At 54.3% G+C, this 15,405-nt stretch overlaps 2 protein-coding genes across 2 annotated transcripts in view; one reads left to right on the forward strand and one right to left on the reverse strand.

The window, feature by feature from the left end:
• LOC105308974 (nucleoside diphosphate kinase 7-like) overlaps window positions 1-1,143 on the forward strand; it is a 52,386-nt gene extending 51,243 nt beyond the window's left edge. Inside the window, exon 6 of the mRNA XM_023525924.1 lies at window positions 857-1,143. Within this exon, the coding sequence (XP_023381692.1) occupies window positions 857-889 (33 nt within the window). The 3' untranslated portion in view covers window positions 890-1,143. The remainder of the gene's footprint in view (window positions 1-856) is intronic.
• ATP1B1 (ATPase Na+/K+ transporting subunit beta 1) overlaps window positions 954-15,405 on the reverse strand; it is a 16,995-nt gene continuing 2,543 nt past the window's right edge. Inside the window, exons 3-6 of the mRNA XM_023525925.1 lie at window positions 7,485-7,640; window positions 5,573-5,757; window positions 3,218-3,298; window positions 954-2,357 (exon numbers count right to left, since the gene is read on the reverse strand). Coding sequence (XP_023381693.1) covers window positions 2,094-2,357; window positions 3,218-3,298; window positions 5,573-5,757; window positions 7,485-7,640 — 686 coding nt within the window. The 3' untranslated portion in view covers window positions 954-2,093. The remainder of the gene's footprint in view (window positions 2,358-3,217; window positions 3,299-5,572; window positions 5,758-7,484; window positions 7,641-15,405) is intronic.

A 15,405-nucleotide genomic window follows, 5' to 3' on the forward strand; every position in this document is an offset into this window, starting at 1 on the left:
TTGGGTAGTAAGGACATTTTGACAGTATTTGTCCTTCCAGTCCATGAGCATTGTGCAGCCTTAATGGACTCACTTTTCCTCTTAATTTGCTGCTCACGAGGTAACAGTCTCAGGTGAAATTTGTAAAGAATAAACAAGAACAGCAGCCCAGCCGGACGGGGGCAAGAGGGCGGGAACGTAAGCTGTGTCTGGTCCGTGCGCCGCATCTACTGTCGGCAGAAGGACGTTCTTACAACACGAATCCTGTCTTCCGCACTGAAGGGGTGATACGGCCTCGCACCAGAGGGCGTTCTCGGGGCCGGCCCGAGGGCAGGGGCCCTGCTCGAGCTGGGGCAGCGCAGGCTGTGCAAAAGGTCTCCATTTTCAGAAAGAGGACACCAGGATTTTTGTTGGGGCACTGCCCGTGCGGTTAGCTGATACTGAAACCTCAGCTCGATTAGGCCAGGGAAATGCTTTTGTCTTCTTTCTCGCTGAGGCTAATTTTTAAATGTGGCTAAATAGGGACTTAGGCCAAACTGTGAACCAAAAAGCAAGGTACGAGCCTTCTAAATTTACTGAACCTCAAACCTAACCTCGTTTTTTTTTTTTTTACCTGAACTGCTAACTTCTTTGACATTTTTTTTTTAAACGGACATATCTAGTGAGGCACTAGCAGGAACCCAAATGTCATGTGTTAGAAACTACGCAAGGTAGCACTGTAAGATAGTCCTGAACTTCGAAACGTCACCGTCTCCGCCCGCCTTTCCTACGTGTCCCTTTGGAGAGCCGGGGGTCCCGAGCCAGCTCTTGGCCTCTGGCAGGTGGGAAAGGCCGAACGGCCATATGAAGTGTAACGAAATCATGTTTTGTCTTTCAGGTTCAGTATTTCTTCAAGATCTTGGATAATTAGCAGCAGCGAAAGGAAAGCAGTCACAGACCGGGGCGTTTAGACAAGAGCGAATCATGCACGTGAGGGATGTGTTCATTCTTTTATTGTCCATTGTTTTAACCTGACTGAATACAAGACCAGCAAGAGCGCTGTGCTCCTGGCAGCCGTTACACGTTAGAGCAGGGACTTCGCACTGCAGACACACTTACCACCGGTCTGTGGGGTACCGCATTGCTTTTTATAAAGTCCAAAATAAAGATTTATTTTTCAAACAAGTGACTTTGGTTTATTTCATACATTACACTTTTTTCTTGCAGAAAAAAATAAAATTGTACAACTGCATAAATATAAAATTCTTCCACCATGAAAATGGTTAAAACATCCATGAAGACACAGCACCAGCATGTGATGCCTCCAAGAAAGGAAAAAAGAGAAAAGAAAAGGTACAAAGCAAATCAACTCGCCTGATCACTGGCCAAAGTGACGGGCGACCCAGGTCACCTACAGCTTCAGAACACACTGGAGGACAAGGTAAGAGGTGTCAAGACAGCATTCCATACAAAGCACAGCACGACCGCTCACTTTTGTGTTTCTCTGTAGTGTCACTTAAAATTTAAAGGGCAGTTCCCCCATGACAGCCCACCCTCCCAGCCCCAGGGGAAAAAAGAAAGAAAAAAAAAAAAAAGACCTAACACCACAGGAAGAGACTATGGAGTGTGTTAAAAATACTCATGAATGGGTCATTATCTCTGAAAGAGCCACCCTCCCCCCAAAAAGTACCATGCCGGTTCGATTCCCGTTGCCTATTTACACCTTGGACAACAAACCTTGCTCACGGAAAGTAGAAAACATATGATAAAACATGGCTTGAAAAATGACCAGAGTGCACCTATAGTACTGTACACTAAGTAAGATACACAGGCGGCGATACCTAGGGGCCAGAAACACTGCTCACTACGTCGGTTATGGAATCATCATTTACAGTAGAAATGGGCACGTCCCGAGGCTCAATTTGTATTCTTCTTTTGTCATTTACAGTAGAATAAATATTTTGTTGGCTATTGCTACACTTTAAATTTACATTCTAACCTATGAAATGCGGAAAGCTAGTGTAAAGCATATAGATTAAGTGTAGGTCCCATACGTATGACAGTTTGTTCAAGACTAGTAGGTTTTTGTATCTTTAACTTCTTAAATGGCTAGTGGGAAAGATCTGTGCTTGCGATCAGCTCTTCACCTCGATCTTCACGTCGAAGCGGCCCTGGAAGCGGTCCTTCTCGCTGTACCCGATGTTCTCCCCGAAGGCCTTGCACTCGATGCGGACCTCGGTGTCCATGGTGAGGTTGGTGAACTGCACGGCCAGCAGCGGCTGCAGGTACTTGGGCTGCAGCAGCTTCCCGTAGTAGGGGTAGTACTGCAGCGGGAAGCCGGCGTGGCCGCCCAGGCCGAAGTACTCCACGTTCCCGATCTTCTCCTTGTCCTCGTCACGCTACGAACGGAGCATGGGCGAGAGGTTAAGGGCCGCATCCCGACCCCGCCGGTCCCCACACGCGGGGACTCGGTCCCACAGCGCCGTCCGAGCTGCGTGCGGAGGGACGGCCGCTCCAGCCCGCCTCGCAGGGGGGTGCACCTCCAGCACTGGGGGACGCGGTCCCTGTCTGCGCGGAATGGCCCTAGACACGAAGGTCAGGCGAGATTGTCCCCAAGCCACCCTGCCTCCTAGAAACGGCCGGCCCAGAGAGGGACGCTGCGGTGGCGCCTCGGGTGCTGCTTCCAGCGACACGATCCCCAAAGCGTAACCATTAGCCTTGATTTACCTGAGGCCCTTTTCTCTCTGGCGGCAGCACGAGGGACTGTCTGGTGTTAGGTCCCCTTCCTTCCTAACAGCCCCCCGGGCCCCTGTTTGCGGCCGGGCCCCCTCCCTTTCTCTGCCCTCCCTCTCACAGTCCCCCAGGCACCCGTTTCTAGAGCTAACGGGAGTGTGGAGTTCTTGTTACCCTTAATTTCACATCAATTTTGTTTTTGGTTTATCTTTGAAAAATACTGAAAGACTGTCAGTTAAAAAAAAAACTTTGCCCTCAAATTTCTCTCGCACGCTCTGGGCCAGAGAAGCGCCTGCGTGGGCGAGCGAGCGCTCCCCTCAGTTCCGCAAAGCAGGGCGCCAGCAGTGCACTCCGGGGGTTCGGTCTCTCGTCCCAGCTCAAAAACTGCGTTTTTTTGGTTACATCTTCGTCCCTCCTTTACCCAGCAGAGCTACAACTCAGCTGACTCATTGCTGGCGGCAGTTTTCCCTGCTTCCCACGTTCACATCCCGCCTCCCACCTCTCGCTCCGCCCCGCGGCTCCCCACCTTGCCGGTGCACAGAACGGGCAGGACGTAGGGGTTATACTTCAGCACCGCGGAGGTCTCCAAGGATTCGTTCTTGGGAGGCTAAAAACAGAGCCCACGTTGGTTAGTAAGTTTCATAAATCGCTTTAAATTTCCGAAAAATAACACCAGTTGGTAACCCAAACAAGTACACGCTGGTCGCAAGTTAACGGAAAGACACAATCAGCTGCGGACAGCAGAATGAAACACTCCCTGCCCGCCCAGTCCTGGGCAAGGTCACGCTGTGATTTTGTTGAAATCAAAGTAAGTGGCCGAGTTTTGTGACCGCGACAATCAAGCTGTGATGCAGCCCAGTACTGAATGTAACGTCGTTAGAAAGTTGGGAACCGTCGTAAGCGTTCCTCGAGGACCCCGCAAAGTTAAGGGCCACGCCAGAAACAACACCTCGTTCGCTACGGTTATAAAAGACGGAAAAGGCGGTGGCTGTTTCTGCCCTCTCAAAGCTGGGCTCGCCTCCCGCGCTGGGAGTGGGTCCCGCATGCCTTCTCACGGGGGCTCTCCTTACACTCAGTCTCCAGCGCGGTGACTGCCAGTTAAGGAGCTTTTCCAGCTCCGTAAGGCAAGTCCAGTATGCCAACAGATAAAGGTGGCATTAGACAAACGGGTCAGTCCCTTGAAGGGACCCAGAGTACACTCTGAAAACTGCTGCCCACATCGCTGGCTCGGACCTGCCTCAGAAGGAGGACGGCGGACAGCGTGAGCACGTGGGGATGGCCACGTCTCACTGCCGCACGGCCTGAGCCTGGCACGAGGTGTTACACCGAGCGAGCCTCCCAAGTCACACGATGGACAGTTCTCTGTCGCTGAGGAACTAATCGTTCCGGGACGACTCTCTGGTCTGGAATGTCAGAAAATGGTTATCTAGATTGGACTCTCTCAGAACTTTCTGCCAGCAATCAACGTATCTTTAAAATACGAGGAGAAATGCGTATCGATAAAGAAGTTGGCAGAATCTGTCCTCGGGGGATGAGGAAACAGGCACATTAAGTAAGACGCTGGGGTAACTGGAATCTGACAAAAATAATCCCAACGACGAAATCGCTGGGGACCTGGGGTGGGGCGATGAGTTAGGAAGCAGCAAGGGGTAAGCAAGTGGGGGCCGAATCAAAGGGAAGAAGGACGGAAGGGAGAGTAGCCAAACTCATCACCCGACAGTGTCTCCACAGAGGTGGGGAGAGACACAAATCACAGAAGACTAGAACCTGCGTCCGGGCTGCCGGCGCCACTCAGCCTTCCCAGGGCGGAAGGACGGAAGCGAGGGGCCCGAGCACACCGGTGAGGCCGAGAGTTCCCGGCAACGTGCGTATCAGCTCTAAGTGTGACACGGCAGTTGTCCCTTTCCTTCCGTCACAGACCAGCCGAAGTGGAAAGGTGACTAGCATTCTGCTTGGAGGCACGCCCGCTGCTGCAGGAGACCTGTCGACCCGGCAGCCGTCCAACCGCCTGCTCATGCATCCGTGCCTCTGCTGGCGGGCGAGGCATTCCGACGCACCCTTAAGTTAGATGTTTCACCTGTACTCAGATTTTCTTTTGAAAATATTATTCATGGGTAACAAGCGAGCCAGATTCCGGAAGTGAGTTCTGTTCCTATAGATCCGTACACTGCAGTCAATCCCTATCGGAACGAACACTACGTACACTCACAATAGCAATGCCCACACGGCTGGAAGAATCCACGCTTCAGGGCAAAGGACAGCGGTGTCTGCTCACGATCGCAAGGAGAAAAATGAAATAACTCGTTTCATAAAAGACACCGCCAATGAATCTCCCTTTCTCTTAAAGAGTTGCTAGTATCTTAGCACGCGTGAGCCACAAGTAAGGCCGAAAGCCGGCGGCGGGGTCATCAGGGGTCAGCCTGGCATGGTATCCGCCTTCTAATTTTGCAGTGAAATCTTCATTCAGAAAAAAAAAAAATCTGTTTCATCAGATTAGCAGATAATTTTTTAAAAGCACTCTGGCTCCGAGAGCACCAAAACCAGAGCATGCGGACACATGGGTAGCTTTAAAGCTTAAAAATATCTTTTCCTACTTTTACTTTTAGAGAGTTGACATTCTAAAAACTACTCTGGACACTGAGTAGCACTGAGCGCAGGGTCACAGGCTGACTCCGGGATCTGGCTTGGCCACTCCATTTCTCTACGTTCAGAAAACGAGAGTGACGAGCTATGGGAATGTCGCGGTGGGTACGGAAGGTTTCAGTTTTACTCTACTGACTGGGCTTCAGAGGTGTCAACGCGAAACGTGACAGCTCCCTCGTACTCTCGTCCCACAATGCCGATGGCTCATCTAAAGTCTACGCGTGACAGAACCACTTGCCTTCGGTTTGAAGCCCAGAACTCGGTTGAGCTTTATGATGACGCACGGTTTGCCGTCCTTGTAGCCGTAGGAGTCATCGTTTATCCCAGAGCAGTTTCCCAGCCACTCGAGCTTGAACCTGCAGACCTTCCGCTCGCCCGGGTCACTGTCGTAGGGTCCTCGTTCTTTGTATTCGCTGGGCACACCTAGAAATGCAAACACCGTGTTTACACTGCACTGAGGGAAGGCGCTTTCTCCCCTGTCACCACGACCCGGTCTGAGGCCATGCTGTTCCGCGCTTAGCGCATCAAGACAGCGAGGATTTCCCGCGGTTAAACCAGCTCCCGTCTCCCTGCTGACGTTAAAAAGGCATTTTCCCCAAAGCGATCACTGGCACGCAAGCCCACCCCAAAGCTTCGTGGCCCTTGGTAATGAGCACGTGGCCTGCGGTCTCTGGCGATACTTCTCTCCCTTAAATAATGATGACTCCGCTGTGCAGGAGACTCAGAGGAAACTGGATCGCCCTTCGCGAGAAGCATCGTTTGCACAGGCCGACGCCCGCTCGGTAGCAGGGACGCCGTAATTAGAACACGCATTCGAAGGACTGTCACTAATTTTCGGAACTGGCAGTTTTGGGGTCAGATTGTCCTGGAGCTATGCCCCCACCTGGCAGGTTGAACAGTAACGAGGGGAAAAATTGGGAATTGGGTTCTTTCCTTTCCAACCACCATTCGAGTGGTTTTGTTTGTTTGTTTAGTTCTTATGGATTTGAGTTCTTGCCTTTCAGAGCTGGGAGTTCTTAAAAGCATTTGTTCAGCTGAGAAACTGTACTGGAACATTTCTGACTGACCTTCATTACCGACCCAGGGAAAGAATAAAATATGGAATCCAAAGTTAATACAAAGCCTCCTGCAGCAAACTGATGCAAATATCACAATTCGTATGTATTTTTTAAGTTCACAAATTAACTATTTTCCCTTCAAATGACAAAGTGCCTCGATTCAGTCCGTCCCCTATGAAGTGATTCCCTCTAACTCTGTATCACGCAGGCCTTTAAATCACGGCAAAGATGAAAACCTCCTTTAAATTCTAACGCGAGAAACTTAGTGAATATGAACCTTTTAAATTAGTAAATCTCTTCAAAATGACTTAAAATGGCAATTCACCCCCCATTAGGACTAAACAAATCGTCTGCCATACCAAGATCGAAGATTGGTAAATGCTAGAATCAAGTCAGAGGCTGCTACCACCTAGCAACTCAGAGACCGATCTGGTTCCGGCGGGTAGGACAACGCGGCCCAGAAAGTCACACTCCAGGTAACGAGGAGGACGGTGTGCTATACTGACGTCACTGGCTTAACGAAACATTCTCCACCATTTGTCAGTCATTTCCTTATCCAAAAGCTCAGCTGCCTGAGACCTGTTTCATTGCCCACGCCAGACCAAGGTCTGTAACACACACCCTGACCCTCAGCCCTCCTCTGTCCCCAGCTGTGCGGCTACAGAGCCCCGCGTCACGGGGCGTCCTGCTGAGCAGGCCCCGGGCGCTCTTCTGTGGGGGAGCCGGCGGGCAGAGAGGCAGCGACTGTGCTTCTCGAAAGCACTGGGTGTAAGGAAACCAGACCAGAGTCATGGGCTGAGTCTCGGTAAGAAAAAGCTGATGTGTCTCGCTTTTTTGTTTTTTTGGTTTTTGTGTTTTTTTTTTAAAGCAAGACACCTTTCAAATGCAGATCGCAGCAACACTGGAGATGACATCGTTTCTCCCATCGCATCCGAGGCTGAACCGTAAGAAATCTTCTTGCTTTAAAAAAACAAAAAGCGGCCTCTCGACATGGCCAGAGTCTGATCTTTCAACCACTTCAGGACTGTCGTTCAATGACTAAATAACGAGAAACAAGAACCGACCACAGACGTCCGAGACGCGTCTACTCACTGCCGCAGTCTTCAAAGATCATGTCGTCCCTCTGGGCGGCGTCTTTGTACTTCTCCAGGAACCTAACTATGTTCGTCACGTACGCTTGGTAGGTCTTGGAATCCTGAGGACGGAAGGAGATTTCAGTCTTCTGGATCTGGGGAATCTGCGTCAACCCTGGGCAGGAGGGGAGGCGGAAAAACAGAACCGTGAGCGGGAAGGAAGCAGCGAGACGACCCCAAGGCCAGCCCCCCACGTACAGCACGGACTCTGCCGACCGCACCGGGCCGGGCGGAGTGGGTGCAGCCGGCCCCTCTTCCAGAATCCGTTCCCCGGCACTTAGACCAAGTGCCCGTGACTATGTCTTAACGTCACAGACCATTTAATTTTCCCAGCAACATTTCACGACAAGGCGTCATCTCCGCTTTGTGAATGAAACACTTCTTGCACAGAAAGGCTGGGTGCCCAGCCCAAGGTCACAGCGGGGGCGGTGGGACCAGAATTCCAACCCGGCTCTGCTGTGACCCGAAGCCCGCCATCCTCCCGGCACGCCCTCGTGCTCACACTCAGAAAACGCACTCCCTGCTAGCTCGCCACGTGCACGGGGCGTCCCTTCCCCAACTGCTAAGCCCTTTCTGTGGACGGCTTCGTGCCGCTCCGGACCCCGCAAGGCTCAGCACCACCCAGCGGAGCTCTGCGCGGGGTCTGCTAGCCGCAGATGGACCACGTGACCTAACCTGGAGGATTCGGGGGGCGTGTGCAGGTACCCACTTCCCATTCCTAAAGTAAATGGTTATTCTGAGCAAGTCCGGCGCCAGCCGGGGTAAAAGTCAAAGGTCGTGTACCCCGAGTCTCCTCTCTTTAACCATGAGACTGCCTGGCAGCTGTAAACAACAGTGCACGGCCCTGTCCAGCGGCAGCGGGCGGAGGGGCCGGCACAAGATGTCCACGACTGCCAGATAAAACAGAAGATGCCCAGCAAATCTGAATCTCAGACAAACCACACATATTTGTTATACAGGTGTGTCCCATGGGACAGGTATGGGAACACACGGGTAGAAAAAATTATTCGTGGTTTATCTGAAGTTCAGATTTAACTGGACAGCCTTTGCTCATCCGGCAACCCTGTTCTAACCCCCACTCCCAGACCGGCCCTCTCCGTGCCGGGCACAGACGGTGGCTCGCGTCACGGCCCTCCAGGGACCCGTGAAGGTATGAAGACGGTGACATGATTGCAGGGGGAGACGAGGGACCATTCAGCAGCCCCGTTTCTGAGGCTCGAGAACAGGCACCATGGGGCCGGGCTCAGCGGCTGGTACTTTTTCTAGGGACTGAGGATGGCTTCGAGCTTCGAAAGTGGCAAAGGGATGAGGTGCCCAGCTCGGGGGGCGGGGCGGGCCCCTCCACGCTTGCCGTTCCTGAGAAGAATGGGCAGGATAGAGACAAGGATCGCGGGGGCCTGGAGCCCGGCTGCGGGGCTGCCCGGGACCAGAGGGGGCGGGCACCGGGCCTCATCTCAGCGAGGACGACGCAGAACCTGAGGAACTCGGGGAGAACGGCCATCGGCCGTGACGGAGAGAAGTCTGAGGGGAAGCCAGTGGTATTTGCTCGTAAAAACATATTTGGTCAAAAATAAACAAAGGTTACTACAAACATTTTTTTAAAGGCTCCTAAACCATAGGTTACTCACTTTATGACCAAAGGAATTTAAATACACCCTGAACAATCTTTTTCTACATTAAGTTAGCAAAACTGCACCGTGATCGCTTATCGCTCAGAGAGGCACCGTAATAAAAACGCGAGCTACCTGCAGAAATAAAGCGAAGCCAGCCAGGCGAGTAGCCGCTCCCACTGGGATGTCAAGCCAGGTGAGGCCACGCCCCGCCGGGCTGGGGAGCCCCACTGCACGGTCGTGACCAGTTCTGACCAGTTCGAGTTGTAAGAACACATGTAAGTCAAGGCGACCTGCCTGGACCAGGGGGAAACGCAACAGAACTCGGCAGGATGGGGCGTTCTGGATGGTGCGGGAGTCGGGAGCGAACGGAGCCCCGAAGGACAGTCACAGGAGGGTTCCCTGGGAGGGCCAGGGCACGGGCACCAGGGAACTCAGAGGCACGTGCCTTCGCGCCCGGCGGGCAGGAGGCCTGCGAACACCTGCTCTCAGGCACTTGGTGCGGTGGGGGCGGGGCTGGGGCGGGGCTGGGGCGGGCAGGGACGGAGGACACCTGTGCGCACAGGGTTCAGCTGTGTCCTCAAGCGCGGGATGGAGGAGGCGGGAGAGGGGAGGGCAGATGGAAGGGTGAAGGGATGACAGCAGCTGTCAGAGACCAGGGCGGAAGAGCCAGCTGGCTGACCAGAGGGACAGCAGTGCGGCTGACTCAGCAAAAACCAAGCTGCTGACGAAATGTCGACGAGCCAGCTGTGAGGCCGGGAGAGGCCCACCCTGCACGTCAGGAAGAGGAGTGGACCGGGGGTCCCGTCGGGAGTAAACGTGGTGGGACCTGAACTGCACGGCGAGTGTCACACAGGCCAGTGTCCCCTCTGGCCGGTGTCAGCTCTCGGCCGGCAGCTTGCCTCTGGCTCTGGGGCTGCTCCTGCCCTCTCCCAGCGGCTGCGCAAGGCTCCATCTCCCGGGCGTGTGAACAAAGTGCCGTAGGTACCGCTCTGGCTCTCCCCCGACGAGAGGGGGCAGGTGACACACCTGCCGGCCCCGGGCCAGGCCGGGATCCGCACTAACAAAGGCCCGGGGGCTCGGGGCGCTCGGAAGCCCGAAGGGGCGGCCGGAGCGAAGCACTCGCGCCGCCCGAGGCCAGCTACGCAGAGAGCAGGGGCTGCCGTCCGCACGTGCACGAGGGGCCCAGGGCCCCAGAAAAGACGCACGTGTCTCCCCAGACAGGGCAAAGGGAAACGGGAACTGACCCACGTCCACGCGAGTCCACGCGCTCGGCCGTCAGGCCCCCACGGGGCCACGTGGGGAGCTGCAGCCGAAGATGCTCCCCGCATCACGACTGCTCTGCACCGAGGAGCATCGGAGACTGAGACCGAGGCTGCAGGGGGCGAGTGGGCGCCCAGGCACTGGGTCTTGGGCTCCTGTGACCTGCCCGGCCCTCCGCAGACAGAGCCGTGGTACGGAGGCGGGCCAGGCGCCAGAGCCCGGCCCCGAAGCTCCGCCAGGCTAAGGCTCCCCCGGGTCTGAGGGGTCTCAGTGCGTGTAGCTGACGCGGCCATAGTGAGCAGCCTTCCAGGGGAGCCGACTTCTGTCTGGAGGTTTCCAGAAAAGCAGCATAAGCGGTCCGGGTGTCGCTCACGCCATCGGCCCCTGGGCCCAAGTCCTCGCCCACGCAGCACGCCGCGGCCAGGGCGGCCTCTGCCTCTTTGGCACCCTGCACCCACGGCCTCTGCCTCAGTTCCTCTTCCCAGAGGCCAGCGCAGGTCACTCCCTGGCCTGTTCTGGTCGGGACGATCTTCGTTAGGAGAATTCTCTGATGCGATCCCAAACCACGAGAAAACGAATTCCTCGTCTCGAAAATAATTTCTGTAAAGCAATCACACACTTACAAGGGGCGGATGAAGGACTCTCGACCTGCTCTCTGAACGCTTTAAGTCACTGACTTGCCATCATCAGACCAGTGGGAGGAAGAGGAAGCAGAGGGGTGGGCTTGGAGCGGGCGACCCCGCACACACGTCCCTCCTCGGGGGCGCTCTCCAGGGGCTACAGACGCCCCACCTAGCGGCCGGGGCATCTGCCCACTCCTCCCGGTGACAGCTGTAACTGTGGGCGAGGACAAGCTCTATCTGCACCGGTAGCTCCCAGGGCCCAAAGACAGCAGAACACCCAATCGCTGGCCTGCGGTTTCAAATGACGTTCCCAGGACCAGGTCTAACCTTCGCCTCTGAGTCTCCCGAACCTCAGCCGACATCAACCATGCTGAGTTCTGCACGGCTTCGCTCTGACGTGACCATGTGCCTTAAATTACATATCGATTATTATTTAATGAAGTGCCCTAAAAGGACTGAAACGATTTGGATATGAAAATTTTAACATTTGGTTTTTAATGCCTGTGTCAGCTTCACATGAGATCTGGGGACCTCGGTCCTCACACTGGCCTTTCCTTGGCCCCCATCTCTTGAGAAACAGGGGAAAACTCCATCTTTGGCCTTTGGTGTTCGCAGCAGGAGGGGGACCGGCAGGTAAAGAGATGAAGGTAAAGGAAGCGGAAAAGAGAAGTATTAATTAATTGTCATTAAGAAGTATTAACTGTCGTTAAGAAGTATTAATTGTCATTAAGAAGTATTAATTGTCATTAAGAAATATTAATTGTCATTAAGAAATATTAATTGTCATTAAGAAAGAAGTATTTCGTTTCCAGTTAGGTTTATAATAAACCTAAATCTACTCACTCTACGTGAGAGTTTAAACTAGAACACAGCCGTTTTCACCTTGTTGACAGCCACTCAAACGGATCCCCAAGCTCGGACGCGTGTACCTGCCGTTTCACACACCTGGCAGAACACGAGACCAAACACAGCTGACCCGTGAACGACACCGACGTGTGCATTTGCTTCAAGATACTGGAATATTTTTTCAGAGATTTGCAACCATTTGAAAAAACTCGCAGATGAACTGCATAGCCTAGAGATATTTTTAAAAATTAACAAAAAGGTATGTCATGAATACATAAAACGTATGCACTAATCGCTTTATAAATGACTCAACGTTTTCTCTAGCTCCCTTTAGAATAAGAATTCAGTCTCTAGCACCTAGAACACAGAAAATGCATGTTTAATCAGCTGTGCACGTTCTGAGACTTCCAGTCACCAGCTAGCAAAGTTTCGGGGGAGTCAGAAGTTATACGTGGATTTTTGACTGCACGGGCGTCCGTGCCCTTAACCCCCATGTCGTCTGAGGGTCAGCTGTGCTCCTCCCGCGAAGCTAAGTGCCATCCACTCCGGTGGGAGGCCGGGTCACCGTACGGAGACTCGTCGTCAGGTGAGCAGGGAGGGGATCACTTCGTTCAGAGGCTCTGTCTTACAAAGCGCGTGGCGCTCGTGGGGCAAACCTCCGCTTGTTCCCAGCAAAAAAAAAAACCGCTTTACGAGGGGCAGCTGTGACCCTAGAGGCGAACCCTAGCATGTTACGTCGACTGTGCTTTTCTGTTCAAGGCGTAAGTGAAGGACAAGCACATACAGTACGTCCGACTTGCCTAGATACAAAACGTGACGTGTGCTAGGTGACCGATACTCTGAAATAAGGCTCCGCGTCATACCAGATACTTGATAGTGTCTGTTCACGTGCACACGCACTTCCCTGGTTGGAAGCCACTGTGTAATACCTCCCTGTTCCCCTCGGTCACCCCAACTTCTCTCTCTTCTTGTCTGCATCAGATGAGCTATCGGGTCAGGAGATTACTGGGACGAGAGCACTGAGCCACCAAACGAGCGCCAGGCCCGTCGCCTCTGAGCTCTGGAGGCAGAGGCCCGGGGTGGGTGGCACTGGAACCCTCGGTGAGGCTCCACAGATTCAGCATTTCGCCCCTACCATCCTCCCCGTGGGCTGTGTCACCTGGGCCTACTTATCAGAGCTCTCTCTTCTGCTTACGCATCTAAAAGGGGTGCACAGAATAGGACCTGTTTTTCTGTGGCTCTGACATTTTTAAGTTAATCATTATGCTTCCTGTGCACCTGAGCTGACTTATTAGTTATATCCTTATCCTCAGAAATGAAGAAATGGAAGCCACTGAGACTGGGGACACCGAGGAACAAGAACCGGGCTTTGTCGACCTGGCCCTTTGCCAAACTGAGTCTGGGCAGCAGCTTCTGGAAACTCTAGCTGCCCTGTGCCCACTCAGCCACTGCCCACAACTCTGGGAGGGGGTGCAGGGTGGACCTGGGTGCGAGCAGAGGACAGGGGACGGGAGAGGCGTCGTGAATTTATCACGTCAGCGCACAGATTACAAACCGTTTCTAATCGGAAATGGCGGAAAAACACCTGCTTGGCACTCTGGGGACCAAACTGCGGAGGAGAAGGAAGCCGAACGCTCCCTCTGGAATTTAAGGGGAAGAAAGTCCCATGAGTGTGACAGACAAAAACCAGGCAGTTCTGAAACTGCAGCGATGACGTCTCAAGAATTTCACTTACGCTGAGATGTGAATTAAGACGCCTTGGACCCTAATGGATCTGAAGACGTTTTGCTCTGACGACACCGACCGAGACGGGATCGAGACGGTGGGACGCGCCCAGGGTCCGCTGGCTGCAGCCCCCTGGTCCCCGCCTCGATTCTAGTCCCCAGAATACGACCCATGTTCATGAATTCTCCCGGCTCTGTGACATCTGCACCTCAAAGCCAAGCAGAAGCCGCCCACGATCTCAGGAGGAGGGAGCAGAGTAAACACGCTACCTGCTTGGCAGGAAGCGTGCCGCCCGGGACCCCCCTGGACCCGCGACCGACACCCAGTGACCTTCACGTTGTTCGCTGTTGCTCAGCCAGCACGGGTGGGGTAGGGCCACGTGAACGGAAGGGCGACTTTTCCTTTAGACACCACGGGGCCGGTGGCGAGGGGTCAGGTCACGGACAGGGCCGGGTGAGCCCGAGCTGGATGTGCAGGGGAGTCTGCTCCAGACCCCCCCACAGCCACCGGGGAGGGGGACGCGGCCGACTCTGCCACGAGGGTCTGCCCGACCCAGGAGAGAGGCCTGGCGGGGTCCAAACCACAGACAGAGGGACTTTACAGGGGGAAATTACAGAGCACATGGTGTCTTTAAAACTTCCTTAATTCTTTTTTTAAAAATGTATTTCTTAATCCAACATCTCCCAAACACCTTGCATAGAAAGCTAAGACTCAATCAGCTTCAGGAAAATGTAAACGCGCAGAGCCCCTCACTGTGTCATCCCGGCCCACAGCCCGGGGACACTGAATTCAGCACCCAGGATACGGCGGCCTCAGCAGGCGCAGGGGCCGTGCACGGCTGCCCCGGTGCCATTAAAGCACTGTTCACTTGACGTGTGTCCAGCCTGTCCAATGCTCGCGGGGTCCTACCTCCATTTGAGACGAGAGAACTGAGGCCACGTGGTGCGTGGGAGGGAGCGGGGACACTGTGTCCAGCAGCAGAGTCCCCGCCTCCTTCCAGTCTCTACTGTGAAGTCGTGTGCCGTGGCTCAGGCGTGCCACGCTGCTTTGGGACTGTGGTCAGGCAGCGCGAACGGCCGGCAAGCGCCCTCTCTGACCTAGACGAGGGCAGTTTCCCGTCTCGACACACTCATCGTGGCTGCGGCCTGCGCCCTGTGCCTCCGGCCTGAGTGGGCAGGTCCTGCTCCAGCGTCCCCCAGCTGCCCGACTGCGTAAAGGGTGTCATGTGCGCGAGTGGCCACCGAGAAACGGCACACGGATCCGCTTTCTTCCCTAAATTGCACTTTCATTTTGTAATTCAGCCCTTCCTCTGAGACTCTCACGTTTGGCCCATCAGCTTATCCACCATTAGAGACGGGCAGCCCCAAACGTGCCACGTGACTGCCTCACGGGGCCACACTCGCCCCTGCGTTGACAAGAGGTCTAATGACAAGATGGCCCCCGGGAAGGGCCATCAAAACACAGGTCCTCGTGCTTCAGATTCAGCTAACAACGTCGGTGAGTCTTTAAATGTTAAGTATGTGCCAAGTCCTTAACACTCACTGGGTTCTCATCACTCAAACAGACAACTTTCCTGGCTGAACCTCATCACAAGAGAGGCCTGAGCTGAAGCCGGGCACTGCCAGAGTTTTCTTCCAGTCTGCGCTGAGGGAGTCGCTGGCAGCGACAATGATGCACGTTCTCAGGAGTTTCTCTGAGAGAGGCCAAGAGGGGGACCCGCTCAGGGTCCCGCCGAGCACTCGGGGACGGTCCGCGGCAGCACCGCCGTTGGCAAGTGCCGGGCCGACCTGGCCTCCCTGCTCCAAGGCCACTA

Source organism: Pteropus vampyrus, unplaced genomic scaffold, assembly GCF_000151845.1.
Source record: "Pteropus vampyrus isolate Shadow unplaced genomic scaffold, Pvam_2.0 Scaffold649, whole genome shotgun sequence".
NCBI lineage: Eukaryota > Metazoa > Chordata > Mammalia > Chiroptera > Pteropodidae > Pteropus > Pteropus vampyrus.